The sequence below is a fragment of the Myxine glutinosa genome, chromosome 1 (assembly GCF_964187855.1).
Source record: "Myxine glutinosa chromosome 1, kmMyxGlut1.1, whole genome shotgun sequence".
Classification (NCBI taxonomy): domain Eukaryota; kingdom Metazoa; phylum Chordata; class Myxini; order Myxiniformes; family Myxinidae; genus Myxine; species Myxine glutinosa.
The window spans coordinates 105185107-105211302 of NC_136261.1; the positions used below are offsets into that span (position 1 = coordinate 105185107).

General features: G+C 50.3%; 1 protein-coding gene across 1 annotated transcript in view; it reads right to left on the minus strand.

Moving 5' to 3' along the window:
* The window catches only part of LOC137427217 (protein SDA1 homolog), a gene marked incomplete in the record, with an annotated part of 71926 nt that extends 47234 nt beyond the window's left edge, over nucleotides 1-24692 (minus strand). The window contains 1 exon segment of the mRNA XM_078775709.1: nucleotides 24293-24692. Coding sequence (XP_078631835.1) covers nucleotides 24293-24382 — 90 coding nt within the window.
* Between the last annotated feature and the right edge of the window lie 1504 nt (nucleotides 24693-26196).

Sequence of the window (26196 nt, forward strand, 5' to 3'; positions counted from 1 at the left end):
GATCCCGCACCTCGGCCTGCCGTACCGTCACAGGTGCCCTCTCCGATGCGCGGTTCGACCTTCTCAAAAAGGTCAGTCTCGCCGCGCATTCCGCCGCCCGGTGCACCGTGGGTGGGTCCTGTAACTCCACCAACGTCCGGACCTCGGGATCAGGAAGAGCCGCCATAAATTTTTCTATCGCCAGCTTGTCCCACGCCTGTGCTGGTAGGTCCCTGTATGCTATCCTCACAGATTGGTATATATCCTGGGCCAGCTCCTGCAACGTCTCGTTCGGCTTTTGCCTGCGATGCAGCAGCTGTGCCCTGACCAGGTCGCACCTTGCGCCTGTCCCGTACCTGTGATTCAAGGCCTCACAGATGGCCTTGCTGGTCAACATTCCCTCTGGGACTACGTTTAACACGTCTGCGGCTGACCACCGCAGTGTCGCCACCAGATTCCCCATGCGCTCCCGCTCTCCCCAACCATTGAGCTGAGACACGCACTCAAATTGTGTCAGGAAAGCCTCGATGCTCCCTGATCCGTCAAAATGTACGAGGGGGATTGTTTTTCCAGAGACTCTATTCCCCGATTCCTCTCTGTCCAAATCCAGTCCGGGGCCAAAACACCCCCCCCCCAACTGGGTATTCCGTTTCGGAGCCTCTGGTGTCCAAATGTGGCTCGTGGTGAGGGTCTCCTGGGTCACCTTAATCTGATCCTGAAGATGTTTAACCGACCTACTCACCTCTTCCCTCAGGCTCTCTTGAACACGAACAACCTCCTCCTTGATGGTATTGTCCCAGGTCTCCAGTTGCTCCTGCATCAAATCACTCACCCTTTCATTATCCATTTGCGGCCCCCACAGGCCTTTCTCAATTAACCCTTGCTCCTGCTCTTTTATGTGGGTTTCCAACCCTTTCACCTCCTCGGCCAATTTGCCCCCCTGTTGTTTGAGCAGTCCCCATTCCTCACTCTGCTGTCGCATTCTGGCATCCACCCAGCCCCGATAGCCTTCCATCTCCCCATTTGCTTTATCAATTCGACCCTCCAACGCTTCCCCCTTTCGGACAGCCTGGGTCACGCCCTCCTCTATTTTTGACATTAATTCTGTCCGTATCGATTCACTTGCCACCCCTATGGTTTTTTTCCATCTCCCCCCTTCTTGTTCTACTTTCTCCTCCAATTCCCCCAGTCTGCCCGTAATTTGGTTTTGCACACTCCCTTCTATGCCATCAATTCGTTTCCCCAGCTGTTGTGCCATTTCCCCAATTTTTCCTTCCAATTTTTAATTCCTCTCCTTCATTTGTTCATTCATTCGTTCATTCATTCACTTTTCCCTCCAATCCCTCAATTTTGTTGTCCATGCCTTCGATCGGTTCTTTCAATCCATGCTTTAATCTATCCATTTGCCCCTCCATGTTTTTGGTTTGGGCATTAATTTTGTTCTCCAATTGCTCGTTCTGAGCATTCATTTCCCCTTTTAATTCATTAATTTGGTCACTCACTTCCTTCATTCCTTCCCTACATTCATTCCCCTGGGACACCATTTTGTTTTTCATTTCTCCCATCTCCTTACTCATTCCCTCCATTTTATTTTCCAACCCACTTTTCATTTCTCCCATATCATGACTCATTTTATTTTCCAGCCCATCAATTTTGTCATTCATTCCCCGAATTTGCTTACTGTGCTTCTCCAACACTCTAAAGAGTCGATCCCATCGCTGCTCGGGTATCGGGGCCGTCCCACTTGTTCCCAGCTCCCTGGTAGGGGAGGGGGATAAGTTGGTGCTCGGGACGGGGGAGGTTCCAAGGCTCACCTCTACTCCCTCTATTTCCGGCTCACTCCCTACGCTGACGGAAGCCTCGCTGCGTACCTCCATTTCGGCAATCTCCGACATCCGCCTTCCCGAAGATTGTTTCACGCGCGCGTATTTATTTTAATTCCAGAAAAACACAATTTAAATTTGTCGAAGACGCAATATCGCGTTCCGTATGTCCAATCAACTATACAAATTTCTCCGCCTCGGCTATAAAAATTTTACGTCCGAACGTCGGGCAGAATATACGCCCGACCGTGTCGATGTCTCGCCGCGGACAAAAAAAATTGTCCGACAGGTTCAAATCCTACACTCCTGACACCAAATGTCACGCAACTCCGATTAACATCAAAGTTGCGGATGCCGATGACGAGGCTTTAAACTCCCGAGGCGAAAACTCAATAGCGGATTCCAATCAACAATCAAGCACAAACGCGCGGAATGGCGGGACAGCGAAAGCTCCGTGGCCTTACCTATTAAAATCAAACACCCAGGAAACTGCGTTCAGATATATACAGAAAATAATATAAGGATTTATTAAATAAAAGCAAAGACAGTGAAAAAGCATGCGCCGGTAAATCTAATATCCTAGATCGGGACGTCCCCACACGACTGACAGCAAACACAAAACGAGGGAGATGAATTACGAAAAGAACACGTCACGTGGTTCAAAATGTACGCGGATGCAGGCTTATCTGGTCTTTCGTCGTCTTTGTGCCCGCCGTCCAACACCGCTCCTTTCGGCCCGATCGCACACCACGAGGTCCCTCGCTCCAAGTCCTACAAGGCCGAGCACCATGCACCAAAAGCACCACGCTTCGACGACTTCCAACGCGAGCACAAACTCCAAAACCAAGAGGAATGGTGAAAAGGGGGAGAGAGAGCGCAGGTGCGACTGCACGCCTCGTCCTTCCAACTCGCTCTGGGACTGGTCTCGCCTGCACTCGGTTCAGCACGCCTCCGAACTGCTCTGCTCTCAACTCACACTGGGACTGCTGGCAGCCAACTCTGAGAATGGCGTCCTGCCCTCGATAATATCCCTGGCCGATGACGTCACATTGGGGCACTCCTCAGCCAATCAGAGCCTCCCACAATTCGCTGACTCGTCCAGGAGCACGCCCACTGCAGGGGTCCAACCGCCCCCACCCCCCCATTCGTCGTCACCGGTCATAGCATGTGCTATACCAAGTTCGTAGGCCTTGCGGAGGTGTAAACGGTGGTCGCCGATTGTGGCGGTGTTTTTGGCCTGGTTTCCTGTCCGTTTTCTCCCAAAGTCATGTCGAAGGGGAGGAATTATTTAATGTTGCGCTAGGGACCTAACTAAGTGTTTAGGTGGTTTGCAGTGCCATAATGGACAAAGGTTTGACCACTAGGTGAGACTCACAGGGGCGTTATCTTTAATCCCTTACTACTTAACACTCGAATCTCCAGGTAGACCCACAATTATACACCTTATCCCGACAAACGCCTAAACATGAAGAACTTATTACAGGTAGATTCCTTACCGCGACAGTCGAATACCTACCTATACAGATCTACCTAGCTCTAGATTTCGCTCTACCCCCCAGACATAACAATATTTACGGGTTTGTCACTTCCGTCTTTGTGGTTTTCATCTACTTGAAGCATTTTTAGTTTCAGGTACTATTATTGTTACAGTTTTGGTGTGAAATCCAGATAACTGTTGTCAAAGGTAAAAAAATAGTGTTTCAGAAGAAAAATGAAATGGGTGAAGAAGAAACCGGAAGAAGAAAAAAAAGAGGCGGGTGTGATGGGAATCGAGAGAGACATCGGAGAAGGAGGGCTTCTCTGCTTTGTGGTGGCGAGCGGACCTTTTGGACATTGGTCGCAAGCGAATGTTTGTTTCCCCGGGAAAGGGATTCCCGTGACAGTGTCGTTATTGCAGTTGCAATTAAACCTGCGTGACGGGTTTTGGTTCTGAGAGTGAATCATCGTTGGAGAGCAAGTTGACGCCTCCATTATCGGCCGGTCCACCATTTCACCTCGCCCAAGCCATTCGCCCTGTTCCACGTGTGTGACGTGGGTTTTCCCAGAGCGACCTCAGCGTGGGAACCGCCGATTGTTCATGTCGGCTTAATCGTCGGGTGAACGGAAGGTGTGACTTTCCACTCACATTTTGGGTGAATCATTACCGGACCAACTTCGGCCCGACCTCTCGCCATGCGGCTCTCCAGCTGCTTTGACTGTCGACCGACCTGGGTTCAGGTCCCAGTACGACCTTTTTGTGTTGATCGCCAGAGCGGGGATCGACTTTGGCCTTGTGTCGTGACAATCGTCGCTCTGCTCATCGCTCTGTACGTCGCGCTGCCGTCGTTCTGCACGAACTTTGGGGAATGTTACAGTTCACTCACGTTGGAGCACTGTGAGTTATTGCTGAAGGAACATATTGGTGGTACCGTCATAGGAATTGTATGGTTTATGATGTTGTTACGTGCTCCTCCCCAAACCCCGGTCACGGTGTACCTCTGTGCCCCGAAAGGAGTCACGGCAGAAAGATGTGTTACTCTGTGTGTCAATGACCAATGGTGAAACCACACCAATTGTTATCAAAAAACAAGTATTGTATTAAGGTCACACAAGAATAACAGCACAAGAACAATATTGTTGTGGATATGAGGATTGTGTTTTTTTTATTGTGTTTTTTATTATTAGTGCTTTATTCTGGACCCTCCTTACTCCAGTTATGTATAAAGGTCAAAAGGCGTCCCATAATTAGGTCATAAACAATCACGTCAGCCAATCATAGCTTTCCCCCTTTGTTGATAGTTATATCTTTATTATGTGCATTAGGGTAAGGCCTTGTCTTCCATTAAGATGACACTCCATTGCACCAAGTGAAACAAGATAGATTCCCTTTCATTCCCATTCCCAAAATCTCCATTTCCAGCTACATCCCCTCCAAGTCTCCATTGCCAACCGCACTGGGCAGTTTGCCAGGTTTGTTACAGCGGTGGGTTGCTGATTTCGCCCCAAAGCCGCCATTAAGCATGTGCTCAGCTCGGGGAAGAAGGGCGTGCCCGCCCATCGTCATCAAGGGCGGAGCCAGAGGGCCGTGCCGACCAATCAGGGCCGAGGCGATCTGACCGATGGGCGTGTCCTGAAGGCCGGCGGCTTGATTGCCTGAGGCGCTATAAAAGCACGCGCGCAAGAAGCAAGGAGTTGAGTGGTTGAGTTGTGTGGTTGGACCAAGCAAGAGTGGTTGAGTTGTGTGGTTGGACCAAGCAAGGTTGTTGTTGAGTTGAGTGGTTGGACCAGATGAGCTTTTACAGAAGTGGTTGGACCAGATGAGCTTTTACAGAAGCAGATGAGCTTTGACAAGACGAGAGACGAGTCCTGAAAAGAGCACGCGACGTCCACGCAGCCACAGCAGCAACAACAGCAGCTTGGGGCCTGGACGGCAGTTTTGAGCAGGGCCGCGAAGGAACGGCGGCTGCTAAATGCGCCGATCGTGCTGCAGTATCCGTTGGACCTTCCTCTCCATCCAGCCATCCACCTCCTGCCTTTCCATCCTTTTGTGTACGTGAGTTTGTTCTGTGTGTCTTGTCCCTGGGTTAATTAAGACTGTAGGTAAGCTAGCATTGCACTGTGTCTCTGAACTCTTCTGTAAATTATTTTCTTATCTTTCCTTCTTCCTTGGTTACTTTGAGCGTGTAAATAGTAAGAATAAATTTAGTAGTATTTCCAACCTTTTTGTTTTCTTCTTCTTCTTCACATCCGTGTCGCTTTTGTCTTTTCCATATTGAATATCTGTGGCGCGATCCGGCCAACGTTCGGGAATCGGGTTAGTCGGGGCAACTGTTCGGCCGCGGTGCCATCCGCTCGGCAAACACATCTTATCCGCGGTCCGTAACAAATGGTAGTCAGGAGTTGGGATTCGAACCTGGGACTAAATTTATTTAGCCCAAATTTTGGAACACCAATTGTGTTATTGGCAGTAACAATTGGTGTCGGGAGCGGGGTCGGACCCGAAGCACGCTTAACGCGCTCAAAATTACGAGCTGCCGAAATTTGTTTTGTTTTAAAGAAAAACCTGAAGTTTGAAATCGCGCCCTGGATGGTCAAGGCGACGGGATGCCGGTGGGAGAGATAGACGGGGTAGAATCGACCCAGGACCTCGGGGAAATGTATGTGGAGGAGGGCAATGAGGAGGTGGTTGAGGAGGTTTCAGGCGCGCAAAATGGCGCTCTCGCGCACGAGGTTACGGGCGCGCAAAATGGCGCCTCGCACATGGCTATGGCGACCGCGCCCGTGACCGTAGCAGCGCCGCCGATGGATTGGGGTCTATTCATGCTGCAAATGCGGGCCCTCATGGAAGAGAACAGGGGGCTGGGAGACCAAATTGGAGCAATGAGGGACGAAGCGAGGACTGATAAAAAAAAAAGGAAAACAGAATGATGGGGGCAATGAGGGACGAAGTAAGGGGTACCAATGCCCAAATTAAGGGGTTAGACAAGAAATTTGAGGAGTTAGACAATGGGATAGAAGGGGTGAAACATGGGTTAACGGGGGTGGAAAATAGAATGGCTGCCCAGGAGAATCAGATAGAGGGGGTGAAAAATGGGTTAAGGGGGCTAGAAGATTGGATGGAAGGCAAATTGCGGGAAGTAGGGGAGCAATCCGCCCGGGAAATCAAACGGATGGGGAACCAGATAGAGGAGGTGAAAATCGGGTTAGAAAGTAAATTGGATGCTCAGAGGGATGAATTGGGACAGATGAGGGTGGCATCTACGAAGGAGATGGAGGAGATTGAGGAGATGGAGGAGATGGAGGAGATGGAGGAGATGGAGGAGGATATACGACGAGGTGTAAGCGAGGTCTCGGGGGTATGCGAGGAGGTAAAGCGAGGTGAAAAGCGTATGGAGAAAGAGGTGAGAAATGGGACGGCAAAGTTACAAGGGGGCATAGAGGACCTGACGGAGGAGGTGGAACAGCTGACGGTGGGACAGACGGAGTTAGCGGAGCAGGCACAAAGGAATACTGCGGTACTAGGAGGGTTAAAAGCGACACAAAGAGACATCAAGGACGACTTGATAGCGACGAAGAGGCAATGTCAGATGGTACGTGAGGGACTGACAACGAGGTTTGGACGAGGTGACAGAAGTAATGGAGACAAAGGACCGGGAGGTGAGGACGCACATAGAGACGGTCAAGGTAGCGTTAGAGTACGAAATTGAGGAGACGCACCGGGAAATAAAAGAGGTGAAGCAAAAGTTAGAGAAGGTGGAAGAGGGGGTGAGTGAAATTAAGAAGCAACGGACGGAAACTAAGAGAGGTGATGGAATATGTGCAAGGTCGGTGCTCAAATCGTGATGATGTGCTCGCTAACCAAATAAAGAGTTTGCAGGTGGCGAAGGAGGTGCGGAGACGAGGTGCCAAGGTGAGTGGCGATATATTCGGAAATGCATATGATGTGAGGGGAGCTTCAGTCGGCTTGGGGGTTGATTTGGATCCGGGTGTTCGTGAGAGGCCGTTGGTGAAGTGTGCGACAGGTACGGTGTGCGAAGGAGGAGGTGTGCGAGAATGTCCGACTCTGGGGTGTGTAAGGAAAAAGTGCGCGCCGAGGAGTGAGTGTGCTGTCGAGAGTGAGTTGGTCGTAGCGCGTGTGCGAGGGAGCACATGGAAGCGCGTAGTGGGGAGTGTTACGGAGGAAGTAACGGGAGAGTGTGCGCAAGAGGATGCACGAGAAAGGTGTGTAACGGACGGGGGCATAAGGAAAGAGTGTGCTGGCGAGAGTGAGGGTGAATGCGTGACCGAGTGTGGAGGTAAGAGTAGTAAGAGTGACACGGAGCGTGAGTTGGTTGTGGCAGGTGAGAGAGGATGTACACCTGGAATGGCAGGATGCACACCTGGAATGGTAGAGCGTGTATGGGAATGCACGCTGGAATTGGTAGTGAGGCACGTGGTTGGGTGTGCGAGTGAGAGCACACCTGTGATTGTCACAGAGGAGGTGACCGAGGAGGGGGCGCGAAGAGGTGTGTTGGTGAGGTGTGCGAACGACGAGTGTGTGCAAAGGTGTGCGGTGGTCAGGTGTGTGACCAAGTCTGTGAGCGAAAGACCGAGTGCAATAGCGAAGTACGCGGGGTGTATGGGCGGCGTTGGAGCACCGAGCTCGGTGAGGGTGAAAGGGGTAGCATATGCGTGTGAGCATGCAGGTGAAGCATCGACGGTAACCGGGTTAGCGGTTAGAGCGACGTATAGCCGAATCTGGCCCTCGGTGCGCGCCGGGCAGCTTCGCGTGCCGCGAGGACCAGCGGGGATCCGACCCACGGCGGTTTCGAAAGAACCGCCGTGCGAGATCCACGCCGGGCCGCGCTTTGAACGGCCGCGTCCGTGCTCCACTAGGCGGAGCGGGCAGCCGATAGGAAGGGTCGTCATGGCGACCCCCTTTTGTTGAGGCGTTCCGGCAGGTCGAGATTGGGCCATTGGACGGCTCTGTGCCGAGGTGGTGCGTGGGATCTCGGCCCGGGTAAGCGTCCTTCCCTGCACCGAATGTCGGACGCATCCAGCCGCCGGCACCAAGCAACCCGCATTCATTGCTCGGCTTTACGAAGCCGAGCTTTAGAGATGAATTGGCGCACCGAGAGGTACTAGTGAGTAGACTGTGATGATGAGGATAGTGTTTTGGACCCGAAATTGCAAAGCAAAATTTGATGATTGGTAGAATGATTGGCAGTAAGGATTGGCAGATGGGTAGTGATTGGCAAATTTTTGATTAGCTGGAATTTGGTGTGCAAAATTGGTAGTGGAAGATGCCCGATGTGGTGGGATGGCAACTTTGCCATCTCTCACAACGGGGGCAAAGGAGCACTAGAGTTATGGGGTTTATGGCAGTGAAAACTAGGCTGGGAGGGTTAGGATATAACGGTAGGGATCTACAGAAGATGACAATAGGTAACGTTAAGATTAGTTAGTGACAATGACACCTGTAGTGGGGATGCAGGTAGATTAGAGTGGATGATAATGACGTGGTATGTGCTTAGTTTAAAGGGAAGACGGGGAGCACAAAGTTAGCAGGGCAACAGGTACATTAGATGATGCCGTGTGAGTGTTGGAGGTGTATTCAGAAGTGTATTGTGAAAAGTGTGGTTAAAAGGTGTGATTGCACAGGTGTGCAACTGAACAGGTGTATGGAGCAGTGTATGAGGGAGTGATGGTGATGTGTGTTGTGTTGACCAAATGGTCCAGGAAGGAAGGAGGGTGCAGGTGGCACCAGGTGTGATTGCACAGGTGTGCAACGACAGGTGTATGGGGAATGGTTGTGTGGAATAAATGGTATGGAGTATATGGAGTATTGGAATGGATGGTCGTGGAGTGAGTATGGTGGAATCTATGGAGTGGAGTGGATGGTGCGAAGGTGTGAATGGGGGAAGGATGGACCCCCATCACGAATACCCGGGGAGGGTAGTGTAAGTGTTAGGTAGAGGGTATAGGTAAATTGTGGTTGGATATTGGCATCTGTGGTACGGGTGAAAGAATGGTATTTGGATGGGTGCATTAGTGTTGTGGAAATGGCTGGGCGTGTAGCCTGTTAGTGTGTGTAGTTGGTTTGGGCACTCCACCACTGTGAGGATGTCGGCCAGGTGAGGCTGCAGGTGGGCTCTGGGAGCCGGTAGAGTTGTTGTGGATGGGGCCCGAGGATCCGGAGGACGGACCCGGTCCCGGGTAGCCCAGTGCCAGAGGGCACCAAGGGGTGACAGAGCCAGGAGGGGCCTTCCCCAGTTAGATAGGTTAGGTAAGGAGCAGGTAAGCTCGGAGGCAACTATAATGATGGAGGTGTGCAGGTGGGTAGACCTGCTGGGAGAGCTGCACGACCCAGCCCAGAAATTGTGCAAGGGCACCGGGAGATGAATCGGCGGAGTGAGACCCCAAATTGATGAAGCACCACAGTTTGGTCAATGGGAATTGGTTTTTAAAACCACATAGAGTAAGATTGCCAATGGTTTGGCAGGGAAAGACCCCAGGTAGTGTAAAGTGTGTTAAAGTCATTTAGAGGATAGTTAGGATTGAAGTCTCCTCACACCATCTGCATCCACTCACCTGGGATGACGTACCTCCACACCATGCCAGGTTGTTTTTATTATTTTTATGATGCAAATGTTTTGGATTGTGAGACGCATCATGACGTGGGTGTGACATTGTGCTTTGTTGTTCCATCTCTTCCTCCTTATGAGGATTGATGATGAATTGGGTGATGGCAAATTTTGGATAGAGGGATTGTGGAGACGAATTTGGTAAAGGGGAAATATGGGGAAGACGTGACAGTAGTGACAAATTTGTAAATGTGTAGATTTTTGTAAATATGGGGTAAGGGCAAGGGTAGAGTAGGTGACAGGGGGGGTGACGTACGGAAGGGACGAGCTTTTCTCACTTCGCTCTCCGTACGCATTTCGCCTTGCATTGCCTTGTTTGATGTGTACCCTTGTGACCTTACCCCTCGCTCATCTGTCTTTCCCCCCTTTTGTCTCCCACATGAGGACCTGTGCGCCACTGGGCGCCGAGGGGAGCGTGCGTGAGTCCACCATTGTGCGCCCGGAACTCCCAGAACCAGCTGTCTGCATCGATGCACCACATTATGGACCACATGTCTGTGGCTGAGCACCACTTATGGACCCCATGGGTTGGGGCATGGCCCCTCTGCTGGAACCGGCCATGAAGGCCCGAAATCTTGCTGGCGGACCTTGGCCACAGGGCACCGATGCCCCACAGGTGAACCACACTAGTCGGCCCTGTGGGCCATAAATAAATAAACATGGACACGTTGGGCGCATTTTAATAGTGCAAATAGGCCGCCAGCAAAGAAGATGACATCAGGAAGAGAGTAATAGCCAGCAGAGGGAACCGAAGAGCAAGAGACCACCTGCAGGGTTAGGGGTTGTCGGTTTATTTTATTCATGAACAGTGATGACTGTGCACCGATTGGTGCTTGAGGGTGTGTTGGTGAGTTTTGGGTGCTTTCATGGTGCGTCGATGCAGAGCAGACTGTCTCCCCCCCCAGCAAGAACAATCACAGGTCCTGGGTTGCATTTTGTAAATAAAGTAGAGTCATTGTAAATAATGCTCCCCACCGTCAATGTATAGTTTGAAGACCATTCCGCAATTCGGTTAGCTGTGGGCGTGAGTCTGTTAGGTAGGGTGCAATGGAGCAGCGGGACATATTTATTTATGTTTTAAAAACTGTCGCACTCAGGGTCAGGTTAAAAGTAGAGGGAACTACACCTACGTGTCGCACTAAGTTAAAGTTATAGGCCCGGGACGTGCCTAAGAGGAGGAGGGTGCAGTGTTGTGGATATGAGGATTGTGTTTTTTTTATTGTTTTTTTTTATTAGTGCTTTATTCTGGACCCTCCTTCCTCCAGTTATGTATAAAGGTCAAAGGTCGTCCCATAATTAGGTCATAAACAATCACGTCAGCCAATCATAGATTTCCCCCTTTGTTGATAGTTATATCTTTATTATGTGTATTAGGGTAAGGCCTTGTCTTCCATTAAGATGACACTCCATTGCACCAAGTGAAACAAGATAGATTCCCTTTCATTCCCATTCCCAAAATCTCCATCCCCTCCAAGTCTCCATTGCCAACCGCACTGGGCAGTTTGCCAGGTTTGTTACAGCGGTGGGTTGCTGATTTCGCCCCAAAGCCGCCATTAAGCATGTGCTCAGCTCGGGGAAGAAGGGCATGCCTGCCCATCGTCATCAAGGGCGGAGCCAGAGGGCCGTGCCGACCAATCAGGGCCGAGGCGAGCTGACCGATGGGCGTGTCCTGAAGGCCGGCGGCTTGATCGCCTGAGGCGCTATAAAAGCACGCGCGCAAGAAGCAAGGAGTTGAGTGGTTGAGTTGTGTGGTTGGACCAAGCAAGGAGTTGAGTGGTTGAGTTGTGTGGTTGGACGAAGCAAGGTTGTTGTTGAGTTGAGTGGTTGGACCAGATGAGCTTTTACAGAAGTGGTTGGACCAGATGAGCTTTGACAAGACGAGAGAGATGAGTCCTGAAAAGAGCACGCGACGTCCATGCAGCCACAGCAGCAACAACAGCAGCTTGGGGCCTGGACGGCAGTTTTGAGCAGGGCCGCGAAGGAACGGCGGCTGCTAAACGCGCCGATCATGCTGCAGTATCCGTTGGACCTTCCTCTCCCTCCAGCCATCCACCTCCTGCCTTTCCATCCTTTTGTGTACGTGAGTTTGTTCTGTGTGTCTTGTCCCTGGGTTAATTAAGACTGTAGGTAAGCTAGCGTTGCACTGTGTCTCTGAACTCTTCTGTAAATTATTTTCTTATCTTTCCTTCTTCCTTGGATACTTTGAGCGTGTAAATAGTAAGAATAAATTTAGTAGTATTTCCAACCTTTTTGTTTTCTTCTTCTTCTTCTTCACATCCATGTCGCTTTTGTCTTTTCCATATTGAATATCTGTGGCGCGATCCGGCCAACGTTCGGGAATCGGGTTAGTCGGGGCAACTGTTCGGCCGCGGTGCTATCCGCTCGGCAAACACAACATCCTATCCGCGGTCCGTAACAATATGAATCAATTGAACAACAAATATTATATCATTCCAATGATGGTACCACCAGTTTCTTACAATATAACTCACTGTCCTCCAAGTGAGCGAAAAGAACATTCCCAAAGTCTCTGTCCCGGTATCAAGCCAAAGTCGATCCATGCTCCGGTGATCGCAAGAAAAATGTCATATCGAGACCAGAATCCAGTTCGGCTGACAGTCACGGTGCCAAAGAGGCGCAAAGGTGCCCTCAAAAGGCGACTAGAAAATCACACCTTCGGGTATGAACGTTCAACGGCTCCCAAACGGAGAACCACGAATTCCCAATCGAAATCCACGTTACACACGCAAACCAGGCTAACGGCTGGATGCGGTGAAATGGCTGGAGCGCGGTGAAAAGGCTGGAGCGATGCGAAATGGCGGGAGCGAGGCAAAAAACAGGCCCGTACTGGAAGCATACCTGCACTCCAACAACGATTCTCTTCGGAATCAACCGCAAAACCCGTCACGCAGGTTAATCTGTCACAGCGATAACAACTCTGTCACAGGAATCCTTTTCCCAGGAAACCCAAAGTTCGCTCGTGACCCCCGTTCGCCAACGTCTCCTCGAGACCTCAAAGCAGCTCGGCCTTTCTTCCCGACCTCACTTGCTCCGCTTTATTTATTTATTTATTTCTTTTTTGTATACAAGATCGAGGCTCGTGAAAGAGCTAACATTTAATCACACAAAAAGTCAAACCGACACACAAAACACAAAAAATAAGGGGAGCAGCAGACAAGATGGGGAGAGAGGGGGAAGGACACAAACACAACATTTGAGAGCAGGGACATCGGGAGAAATGAGGGAGGGGGAGGGCTTTGGGGGAGGTGGGAGAGGTATAAAACATATGAACACTGCAAGGACTTCCAGGAAAGAAGTTGGAATTTCAAAAAAAGGTGTATCTGGGGTGAATTAGCGGGGGTAGAAAAGATCAAGGTTTTGGATGGGGGAAGATAAGAGATGGTGGTGAACAGCTGTTTTAAAGACCTGGAGGGAGGAGTGGGATTGAAGGGAGTGGGGGAGTTTGTTCCAGAGGCGGGAGAAAAGGGGAATGAAAGAGTGAAGGTGAGCAGAGAGCCTAGATTTTGGCAGTTTAACCATGAGAGGGTTGCAGGCAGATCTTGTGCGACCTGAAGGAATATTGGGGGGACAGAGCACAAAGAGAGCTGGGGGAGAAAGGCCGGAGAGGAGTCGGTAGAAGACAGAAAGACCACCAACCTGCCTGCGGTGAGTGAGTGAAAGGCCCTCGGAGGTAACTTTATCGCAGGAGATTCCAATGATTCTGAAAGCTTTGGTTTCAACAGCGTGAAGCCGAGCTAGGTGTGAGGCAGGAGCACCAGCCCAGAGGGGGGAACAGTATTCCATTGAGCTGCGGATGAAAGCCTTGTATGTGGTGAGGAGCTCAGGTGTGCCAAGGAAGGACTTCGCATGACGGAGGATGCCCAGTCGGCGACTGGCTTTGGAGGCCAGCTTGGAAATGTTTTTTTCCCAAGAAAGATCATGGCAGATAGTGAGACCCAAAAGCTTGAGCGACAGAACTTCTTGGAGAGGATTGTTGAGAAAGTAAATGGGAGGGTTTTCCAGTCGGTCCTTTCGGAGAGACATTGTAAGAGTGTGAGATTTGTCAGGATTGAAAGACATGTGCCACTTGTTTGACCAGTGTGTGATTTTTTTCCAGGTCTGCAGAGAGTGAGGAGGCTGCAGACTGCCGATCTGAGGGATGAGGAATGGAGCGGCAGATAGTGGAGTCATCAGCAAAGAGATAGAGAGGATTTTCCAGAGAGTCGGATAGATCATTGATGAAGACCAGAAATAGCACAGGGCCCAGAACACTACCTTGGGGAACTCCAGCCAGAACAAGAAGGGGAGATAAGAGAAATCCATTCAGGGCCACACGTTGCCTTCGACCAGAGAGGAAGTCCGCAAGCCATGAGTGGAGATTTCCATGGATACCATAGGAGAGTTTGGTGAGCAGAGCTGGGTGCCAGACCGTATCGAAGGCACGTGATATGTCAAGGGAAGACAGCTCTAATTTCCTGTTTGATATCGAGGACCTCCATCCATTGTTGAGACAGCAGAAGCAGCATGTCCAGAGTAGAATGACCTGGTCTGAATCCAAATTGATGATCAGAGATCAAGCCATTGGAGAAGAGGAAGGATTTGATATCCGAAGCAATGATGGATTCCATGACTTTGCTGATAATTGGGAGCAGGCTGATGGGTCTGTAGTTGCAAGGATCTGTTTTTGCACCTTTTGTGGAAAGCGGAAATGTTGGCTGATTTCCAAGATGCTGGCAGATGACCTTGAGCAAAAGAGAGGGTGAAGAGAACAGAGAGAGGGAGTGAAAGAGCGGCAGAGCAGGATTTTAGGACCCGTGGGCTGATGCCGTCTGGTCCAGTTGCAGAATCAGAGTCGAGGATTGACAGAAGCTTCTCCACCTTGTCAGGAGAGGACACATAGTCCAGGAGCAGCTGGGTACGACTGGGTACGACTGGGTATGGTGGGTACAGAGAGGGACGGGTTTTGGACACAAGATTTTGAGGCAAACACAGAGTTGACGCATTCAGCTTTTTCACGCGCGGAGTCAGCTGTGTAGCCGTTTGAGGTAAGGGAGGGGATGGAAGGGGAACAAACACCAGAAACAGATTTGACCAGATGCCACCAGGATTTGGAAGAGGGAGACAGGTTTGAGAGTTCAGTCTTGAGAGTAGAGAGATATTGTTTGGGTGGACACACTCCTGAAGGTTGTTGGATTGAGGAGATAAAAACCGGCAAATGGCGAAACATCACATTGGAAAAACAAAGACAAACTTCAACACATCTATCCCAAACCCCTGGACATAGAGCAAAAGGTCTACCTACAACATAATATAAATAACTGTCTGGGGATTCCTACGTGTACAAAACTGTACATGTATGATCTCCCCCAGGGTATATTTCCAAAACTAATAATATTTAAAGGAACAAAACCAACTGTATGGTGGCCTTGATTAAACAAACTGATCCAGACTGATATGTATTCTTCATAAAGGAGATTTTCCATTGTGAAAAAACATCAAAACTTTAATTTTGACGGATTTTCATTTTGTCTTCAACACACTATCATTGCATGCCTTTCAGAGCAGTTGAGGAACCATGACAAGAGAAGACGTGACGGGTTAGAGGATAGTGGCTGTAAAGACGGGCGACAGGTAGTGGCTGGAAAGACGGGCGACAGGTAGTGGCTGGAAAGACGGGTGACAGGTAGTGGCTGTAAAGACGGGCGACAGGTGGCGGCTGTAAAGACAGGCGACAGGTAGTGGCTGTAAAGACAGGGTAGTGTCTGGAAAGACGGGTGACAGGTAGTGTCTGGAAAGACGGGTGACAGGTAGTGTCTGGAAAGACGGGTGACAGGTAGTGTCTGGAAAGACGGGTGACAGGTAGTGTCTGGAAAGACGGGTGACAGGTAGTGTCTGGAAAGACGGATGACAGGTAGTGTCTGGAAAGACGGGTGACAGGTAGTGTCTGGAAAGACGGGTGACAGGTAGTGTCTGGAAAGACGGGTGACAGGTAGTGTCTGGAAAGACGGGTGACAGGTAGTGTCTGGAAAGACGGGTGACAGGTAGTGTCTGGAAAGACGGGTGACAGGTAGTGTCTGGAAAGACGGGTGACAGGTAGTGTCTGGAAAGACGGGTGACAGGTCGTGTCTGGAAAGACGGGTGACAGGTAGTGTCTGGAAAGACGGGTGACAGGTAGTGTCTGGAAAGACGGGTGACAGGTAGTGTCTGGAAAGACGGGTGACAGGTAGTGTCTGGAAAGACGGGTGACAGGTAGTGTCTGGAAAGACGGGTGACAGGTAGTGTCTGGAAAGACGGGTGACAGGTCGTGTCTGGAAAGACGGGTGATAGGTCGTGTCTGGAAAGACGGGTGACAGGTAGTGTCTGGAAAGACGGGTGACAGGTAGTGTCTGGAAAGACGGGTGACAGGTTGTGTCTGGAAAGATGGGTGACAGGTCGTGTCTGGAAAGACGGGTGATAGGTCGTGTCTGGAAAGACGGGTGACAGGTAGTGTCTGGAAAGACGGGTGACAGGTTGTGTCTGGAAAGACGGGTGACAGGTAGTGTCTGGAAAGACGGGTGACAGGTAGTGTCTGGAAAGACGGGTGACAGGTAGTGTCTGGAAAGACGGGTGACAGGTAGTGTCTGGAAAGACGGGCGACAGGTAGTGCCTGGAAAGATGGGTGACAGGTAGTGTTTGGAAAGATGGGTTACAGGGTACAGTAATCTACATGTACACGCATACATCGACATACAACACACTAACTGATAAATTGATACGTCTGTTTGCGGTGTCGCGAGCAAGGCCTTTGCCGCGTCGCGAACGATTTGAAATCGAAGTTAAGTGATTGTTCCCATTTGTATTTTCGTTAAAACTGTATTTATTTATGGTGTTGTACGTATATTGTGTCCCGACGAAGATTTTTCGGTGCAAATCTTTCATACCTGTATTGAAAATCGTGTTAATTCGTGTCGTGTCTTGAGGCCTTGTACAGTGTACTGTACAACCTTGAGGCTTTGTTTTTCTCTCAGCGGTCCGTCGTTTGTGATCCAATAACTTTCGTTCTCTGTATTCCCAGTCTTTTCACCCATAGCCTACTTCCTTGTGTAAATCTCAACTCGAAGAAAAAAAAAAAAAAAAAAAAAAAAAAAAGAATTTCCTTCTCTGTTCTCATTCGTTTATTCATTCTTATTCGTTCGTTCGTTCTTCGACCACGTGTTTCTCCCCCATTTCCCCAGATAGTTTTCACTGTTATTAACCTTCAATGTTTACACTTTCCCCTCAAGTTATGTATTCCGTCATATTTTATAACACCTTTTTCTTCTTCTTCTTTAAAAGGCTGCTTTCGACCTGCTCACCAAATCAATTCATCCCAAAAAAAATATCCATCTCCTATAGTGCCTTTTTTCTACATTCCCTAAACTCTCCTGCACTCCATCCTCCATCCAGCGTCCTTAAACGTATTTTTAACTCGAAGGTCACAAGAAACTCATTTTGCAATAAATGTTCGTTTCCCATTAATCGTACACTTTCTAAAATCCAATCTCACCCCTCCCCTCCAAATCTTCCCCATAACCCCTCCCCTCCAAATCTTCCCCATCACCCCTCCCCTCCAAATCTTCCCCATCACCCATCCCTTTCAAATCTCCCCCCTTGCCCCCTCCCTCCTAAACTACCCCCTCACCCCTCCCCGCCAAGACGCCCCCTTGCCCCTCCCCTCCCAAACTCCCCCCTCACCCCTCCCCTTCAAATCTCCCCACCCTCATTGCTTCTCAATTTCCCCCCTCTCACTCCCCCTCCTCAAAGCGTCCTCCCCGCTTCTTCCCCCTTCCAACTCTCACCTCCATCTCCCCCAACCTTCTGCCTCGCTCTTCCCCCTCCTCAAATAACACCTCATTGTGCCTCACCCAATCACCATCAAACCTTTTGTCTGCCCCATCCTTCCCTTTCTCCGAGCTATTCTGAAATCTCTGACACACCTTCAACAGCTCTCCCTACCTCTTCCACCTCTTCCACATCTTACCCTACCCCTCCTCCCCCCTGTTCTGTATCTGATGCTCCCCCTTCCTCTTCATTAACGGTATGGACCTCAAACATCCGGGGCCTTCGTTCAAACTTAACTGATCTCTCCATACAGGTTGCTTCTGTCAAACCAGACGTGATCTGCTTAACAGAAACTTTCCTCCTTTATGATGTCTCTGATTCCTTAGTATCTCTCCCGGGCTACTCCCTCCTCCGGTATGATAGACCTGAGCCTCGTCCTGGAGGCGGGGTTGCTATCTTTATCAAAAACTCTCTTCCTCACTCGCCCTGCACTGCACTCTCTCCACCTCACCCCCAGGAATACCTCTGGCTACGGCTTCCCCTTCGCTCCCACCTCTTGTTCATATGTGTGTTGTACCGTCCACCAAACAGTGATGACTCCATCTACATCTCGCTGTCTGATAATATGGACCAACTTCTATCGACTCATCCCAACTCTCTCTTCCTCATATGTGGTGATTTCAACTGTCATCATGCCAGTTGGCTGGGTGTGGGTACCTCTCTCACCAGCCATGGCTCCTCAGCAAAGGACTTCTGCGACTCACTGGGACTGACACAATCTGTCAATTTCCCGACCCGGATCTCAGTCAACGGAACATCTTCTCTTCTGGACTTGGTTATGACTAACTTCCCTGAAAATGTCTGCTGCTCTTCTTCTGCTCCAATCGGATCATCTGATCACGTCCTTGTTAAAGTGGACATCTCTCTGACCATCCTCAGGGAGCCTGCTCAGCGTCGACGAGTCTGGCATTTCACTCAGGCCAACTGGCACGGTCTTCAAGCAGCCATCAATCATCTGGACTGGTCTCCCATCTCTACCACCTCTGACATCAACTCATCCTGGGAATTCTTCCAAAGTAAATTGCTCTCTCTCATGCACAGATTTATCCCATCTCGTCTTCAGTTGTCATACCCTTCCTCCCGTCCATGGTACACGGCATCTTGTGGTGAGGCTGTTGCCCAGAAACAACTTGCCTTCGTCTCCTGGAAAGCAAATCCAACGGAAGGAAATCTCATTTCCTTTCACAAAGCCCGAAACAAGTGTGTGTCCACCCTCAGGAGAGCCAGGAAACAATATCTCTCCGTTCTCAAGACCGAACTCTCTTATCTGTCTCCCTCTTCCAAATCCTGGTGGCATCTGGTCAAATCCGTTTCTGGTGTTTGTTCCCCCTCCATCCCCTCCCTCACCTCAAACGGCTACACGGCTGACTCCGCACGTGAAAAAGCTGAATGCCTCAACTCTGTGTTTGCCTCGATATCTTGTGTCCCAAACCCATCCCTCTCTGTACCCACCATACCCAGTCGTACCCTGCTGCTCCTGGACTCCGTGTCCTTTCCTCCTGACAAGGTGGAAAAGTTTCTGTCAACCCTCGACTCTGATTCTGCAACTGGACCCGACGGCATCAGCCCACGGGTCCTAAAATCCTGCTCTGCCGCTCTATCTCACCCTCTCTCTGTTCTCTTCACCCTCTCTTTTGCTCAAGGTCAACTGCCATCTGCTTGGAAATCAGCCAACATCACCGCTTTGCACAAAAAAGGTGCAAAAACAGATCCTAGCAACTACAGACCAATCAGCCTTCTCCCAATTATCAGCAAAGTCATGGAATCCATCATTGCTTCGGATATGAAATCTTTCCTCTTCTCCAATGGCTTGATCTCTGATCATCAATTTGGTTTCAGACCAGGTCACTCTACTCTGGACATGCTGCTTCTGCTGTCTCAACAATGGATGGAGGTCCTCAATGCCAAACAGGAAATTAGAGCTGTCTCCCTTGACATATCACGTGCCTTCGACACGGTCTGGCACCCCGCTCTGCTCTCCAAACTCTCCTCCTTTGGTATCCATGGAAATCTCCACGCATGCCTGGCGGACTTCCTCTCTAGTCGTCGTCAACGTGTGGCCCTGAATGGGTTTCTCTCATGTCCTCTTCCTGTTCAGGCTGGAGTTCCCCAAGGCAGTGTTCTGGGCCCCGTGCTTTTTCTGGTCTTCATCAATGATCTCTCTGACTCTCTTGAAAATCCTATCTCTTTGCTGATGACTCCACTCTCTGCCGCTCCATTCCTCTTCCCTCAGATCGGCAGTCTGCAGCATCCTCACTCTCTGAAGACTTGGACAAAATCACAGACTGGTCAAACAAGTGGAACATGTCTTTCAATCCTGACAAATCTCACACTCTTACTATGTCTCTCCGAAAAGATCGACTGGACAACCCTCCCATCTACTTTCTCAACAATCCTCTCCAAGAAGTTCTGTCGCTCAAGCTTTTGGGTCTCACTATCTGCCATGATCTTTCTTGGGAAAACCACATTTCCAAGCTGGCCTCCAAAGCCAGTCGCCGACTGGGCATCCTCCGTCGTGCGAAGTCCTTCCTCGGCACACCTGAGCTCCTCACCACATACAAGGCTTTCATCCGCAGCTCAATGGAATACTGTTCTCCCCTATGGGCCGGTGCTCCTGCCTCACACCTAGCTCGCTTCACGCTGTTGAAACCAAAGCTTTCAGAATTATTGGAATCTCCCGCGATGAAGCTATTATCTCTGAGGGCCTTTCACTCACTCACCGCAGGCAGGTAGGTGGTCTTTCTGTCTTCTACCGACTCCTCTCCGGCCTTGCACCCCCAGCTCTCTCTGTGCTCTGTCCCCCAAATATTCCTACAGGTCGCACAAGATCTGCCAGCAACCCTCTGATGGTTAAACTGCCGAAATCTCGGCTCTCTGCTCACCTTCACTCTTTCATTCCTCTTTTCTCCCACCTCTGGAACAAACTCCCTCACTCCCTTCAATCCCACTCCTCCCTCCAGGTCTTTAAAACAGCTGTTCACCACCATCTCTTATCTTCCCCCATCCAAAACCTTGATCTTTTCTACCCCCGCTAATTCACCCCAGATCCACCTTGTTTGAAATTCCAACTTCTTTCCTGGAAGTCCTGGCAGTGTCCATATGTTTTATACCTCTCCCACCGCCCCCTTACCATGCCTCCCCCCCCCAAAGCCCTCGCCCTCTCTCAGATCTCTCGATGTCTCCATGTCTCTCGGTCCCTGCTCTCAAATGTTGTGTTTGTGTCCTTCCCCCTCTCTCCTCATCTTGTCTACCGCTCCCGATGTTATATGTTTTATGTGTCGGTTTGTCTTTCTGTGTGATTAATGTTCGCTCTTTCACGAGCCTCGATCTTGTATACAAAAAAAACAAAAAAAAAAAACACCCTCTAAATTGCTACAGTTAACAGACACAATTCTCCAAATCCAAGACGGGTGACAGGTAGTGTCTGGAAAGCTGGGTTACAGGGTAGTGTCTGCAAAGACGGGTTACAGGGTAATGTCTGTAAAGACGGGTTACAGGGTAATGTCTGTAAAGACGGGTTACAGGGTAGTGTCTGTAAAGACGGGTTACAGGGTAGTGTCTGTAAAGACGGGTTACAGGGTAGTGTCTGTAAAGACGGGTTACAGGGTAGTGGCTGTAAAGACGGGTTATAGGGTAGTGGCTGTAAAGACGGGTTACAGGGTTAGGTAGTGGCTGTAAAGACGGGTTACAGGGTAGTGTATGTAAAGACGGGTTAGAGGGTAGTGGCTGTCAAGACGGGTTACAGGGTAAAGTCTGTAAAGACGAGTTTCAGGGTAGTGGCTGTAAATATGGATTACAGGGTAGTGGCTGTCAAGACGGGTTACAGGGTAAAGTCTGTAAAGATGAGTTTCAGGGTAGTGGCTGTAAAGACGGGTTACAGGGTAGTGGCTGTAAAGACGGGTTACAGGGTAGTGGCTGTAAAGACGGGTTAGAGGGTAGTGGCTGAAAAGACGGGTTAGAGGGTAGTGTCTGAAAAGACGGGTTACAGGGTAGTGTCTGTAAAGACGGGTTACAGGGTAGTGGCTGTAAAGTCGGGTTACAGGGTTAGGTAGTGTCTGCAAAGACGGGTTACAGGGTAGTGGCTGCGAAGACGGGTTACAGGGTAGTGGCTGTGAAGACGGGTTACAGGGTAGTGGCTGTAAAGACGGGTTACAGGGTAGTGGCTGTAAAGACGGGTTACAGGGTAGTGGCTGTAAAGACGGGTTACAGGGTAGTGGCTGTAAAGACGGGTTAGAGGGTAGTGTCTGTAAAGACGGGTTACAGGGTAGTGGCTGTAAAGACGGGTTACAGGGTTAGGTAGTGTCTGTAAAGACGGGTTACAGGGTTAGGTAGTGTCTGCAAAGACGGGTTACAGGGTAGTGTCTGTAAAGACGGGTTACAGGGTAGTGTCTGTAAAGACGGGTTACAGGGTTAGGTAGTGTCTGTAAAGACGGGTTACAGGGTAGTGACTGTAAAGACGGGTTACAGGGTAGTGGCTGTAAAGACGGGTTACAGGGTAGTGGCTGTAAAGACGGGTTACAGGGTAGTGACTGTAAAGACGGGTTACAGGGTAGTGGCTGTAAAGCCGGGTTACAGGGTAGTGACTGTAAACCCGGGTTACAGGGTAGTGACTGTAAAGCCGGGTTACAGGGTAGTGACTGTAAAGACGGGTTACAGGGTAGTGACTGTAAAGACGGGTTACAGGGTAGTGACTGTAAAGATGGGTTACAGGGTAGTGACTGTAAACCCGGGTTACAGGGTAGTGACTGTAAAGACGGGTTACAGGGTAGTGACTGTAAAGACGGTTTACAGGGTAGTGACTTAAAGACGGGTTACAGGGTAGTGACTGTAAACCCGGGTTACAGGGTAGTGACTGTAAACCCGGGTTACAGGGTAGTGACTGTAAACCCGGGTTACAGGGTAGTGACTGTAAAGACGGGTTACAGGGTAGTGACTGCAAAGACGGGTTACAGGGTAGTGACTGTAAAGCCGGGTTACAGGGTAGTGACTGTAAAGCCGGGTTACAGGATAGTGGCTGTAAAGCCGGGTTACTGGGTAGTGGCTGTAAAGCCGGGTTACAGGGTAGTGGCTGTAAAGCCGGGTTACAGGGTAGTGGCTGTAAAGACGGGTTACAGGGTAGTGTCTGTAAAGACGGGTTACAGGGTAGTGGCTGTAAAGCCGGGTTACAGGGTAGTGGCTGTAAAGCCGGGTTACAGGGTAGTGGCTGTAAAGACGGGTTACTGGGTAGTGGCTGTAAAGCCGGGTTACAGGGTAGTGGCTGTAAAGCCGGGTTACAGGGTAGTGGCTGTAAAGATGGGTTACAGGGTAGTGGCTGTAAAGACGGGTTACAGGGTAGTGTCTGTAAAGACGGGTTACAGGGTTAGGTAGTGGCTGTAAAGACGGGTTACAGGGTAGTGTCTGTAAAGACGGGTTACAGGGTTAGGTAGTGGCTGTAAAGACGGGTTACAGGGTAGTGTCTGTAAAGACGGGTTACAGGGCAGTGGCTGTAAAGACGGGTTACAGGGTAGTGGCTGTAAAGATGGGTTACAGGGTAGTGGCTGTAAAGACGGGTTACAGGGTTAGGTAGTGGCTGTAAAGACGGGTTACAGGGTAGTGTCTGTAAAGACGGGTTACAGGGCAGTGGCTGTAAAGCCGGGTTACAGGGTAGTGGCTGTAAAGCCGGGTTACAGGGTAGTGGCTGTAAAGCCGGGTTACAGGGTAGTGGCTGTAAAGACGGGTTACAGGGTAGTGGCTGTAAAGACGGGTTACAGGGTAGTGACTGTAAAGACGGATTACAGGGTAGTGTCTGTAAAGACGGGTTACAGGGTTAGGTAGTGGTTGTAAAGACGGGTTACAGGGTTAGGTAGTGGCTGTAAAGACGGGTTACAGGGTAGTGTCTGTAAAGACGGGTTACAGGGTTAGGTAGTGGCTGTAAAGACGGGTTACAGGGTTAGGTAGTGGCTGTAAAGACGGGTTACAGGGTTAGGTAGTGGCTGTAAAGACGGGTTACAGGGTTAGGTAGTGGCTGTAAAGACGGGTTACAGGGTTAGGTAGTGGCTGTAAAGACGGGTTACAGGGTTAGGTAGTGGCTGTAAAGACGGGTTACAGGGTAGTGTCTGTAAAGACGGGTTACAGGGTTAGGTAGTGGCTGTAAAGACGGGTTACAGGGTTAGGTAGTGGCTGTAAAGACGGGTTACAGGGTTAGGTAGTGGCTGTAAAGACGGGTTACAGGGTTAGGTAGTGGCTGTAAAGACAGGTTAGTGTTGTGTCTGTAAAGACAAATAAAAATCAAGAATTTGTGGATTAATTTAGTTATTCCTGGTGAAACTTTGAACGGTTTCGCTTTATAGCTGTGGATACAGCACAACTGCGACGGGCCAACTGACCCCTTCCTACCAATAATAATAACACAAGGCATTTCCACCACCGACCATCAGTATCACTAACACGTGCAATGCTGTCACGTGATACATGCATGTCCACACCTTTGTCAAATTCAATTCTCCATGTATTAAGTATTAACCCAATTCAATATATACCAGATCTCACCTCCTCCACGTACGATTCGGGGTCTCGCTTGATCAGGTTTTGAAGTTGCGGGAGGTTGTTCGGTAGTTTGTTGTTGTTCCGGCCTGACATGACTGCGCTTTTAAAACAATGGTAAAGTATTTGAAGTAAACACTTAAGTGCAAACAAAATCTTCAATCAGGGTTACAAGATGACTTGAAGTTGTATCGTGCATTGACTGAACCGGATGGGAATAGCACGTAGTCCGCGTATACAGTACCACCACCTACACTACATGTCGGTACCACGTGCACGTGCACTCCCACGCTCACGCTTTGCGATCTACTGTTTTATTTTACTTTCGTTTTCAAGAGTCAACCACAGATTCGGAATCGGGCGATGATGATTCACAAACCTCTACGAGATTAAGCAACAACTAAATACACTTTGCACTCCACCGATGAGGAAAAAACGGGCTCGTAGAAATCGGCAACCAGATGAGGTTTCTACCGCGAACTACATTTCCACGGCCACCAAACATTGCAACGAGCATTAAGCGTCATACTAAGGATACTGTACTGTAATACAAGGAACTTCGGCGCAGGAGGCCAATCGGCCCACTAGACTAGACGGATTTTTGAGAAATGTGAATGTTCGGTGCATTTTTGGGTAGAAATTGGGAACCTCACTTTTTAACATAATTAGGGTATGGTGAATTCGATTAACCCGGTTCCCAAGCCGAATTTCGAGATTTTGACCTTTATATAATTAGCATAAACAAAAAGGCCGCCAAATTGCCATTCTTGGACAATTTGTTTGAACAAGAATTTATATATTGTGGCGGACACGAAAGCCCACTGGCGGGGTGACATCATTCCGCGCACCAAGTGGGCGGCGGCCACGCCCGAGGGGTAGGCGTGGCCTCAGGATATACATCGGGCGCGCAGCCGGAGCGCGCCAGTGCTACAGTGACCTCTTTGGAATAAAGAACTATAAACTCACCGCGTTGTCCGCTTCCTCCTTGGTAGCAAGTCACGCGCGTAGTACCGCGTGCTTCATTGGTGACCTCCGACATTCGAGTCAGCCGTTGCTGACTCCCCGAAACCGCCGCAACAATGGCTACCAACGCGGTCTCCATCAAGCTCCCCGGATTCTGGGAATCACAAGCCAAAGTTTGATTCCTGCAGGCGGAAGCCCAGTTCCAACTTTGAGGCATCACGGTGGACGAGACCATGTACTGCCACGTGGTCTCCGCCCTCGGGCCCGGCACGGCCACCCGCGTCGTATCGGTCCTAAGGAATCCACCTGCCGACGGCAAGTACGAGGCGGTCAAGCGTCTCCTCCTCGCCACGTTCGGCCTTACGGTGGACGCACGGGCCGATCGCCTCTTGGACCTCCCCGAGATCGGGGACACGCGACCGTCGGTCCGTATGGACCATATGCTGGCGCTCATGGGCGACGAAACCCGAACGCTCTATTCCGGGTGTTGTTTCGACGCCAGCTGCCAGGACGAGTCCGCCTCGCTTTGGCTGGTTCTGCGTTAACGGAACCCCGTGCGCTAGCTGCTGAGGCCGACAAATACTATGCGGCTTTGGATGCGCAGGCGAGTCTTGGCGCGGTTGCCGCTCCCGAGGCTCCCGAAGCTTTCCCCGATGCACCGCACCTCGTGTCCGCCGTCACGCCCCGCCCAACACCACCACCACCACCGCCGCCGCCGCGAAGAAAACCGTGGCCTCCGATGCTGCAGCTGCCCACCTGGTGTTCCTTCCACACCAAGTTCGGCCACGAGGCTCGGCAGTGTCGCCTGCCGTGCTCATTCGGCAGGTCGGGAAACGGGCGAGCCGGCGCTCGGTGGCAACGGTGAGCATCGGCAATTCCAACAGCCTGCTGTACATAACGGACACCTTGTCCGGGTGCCGTTACCTGTGCGATACGGGAGCGCAGGT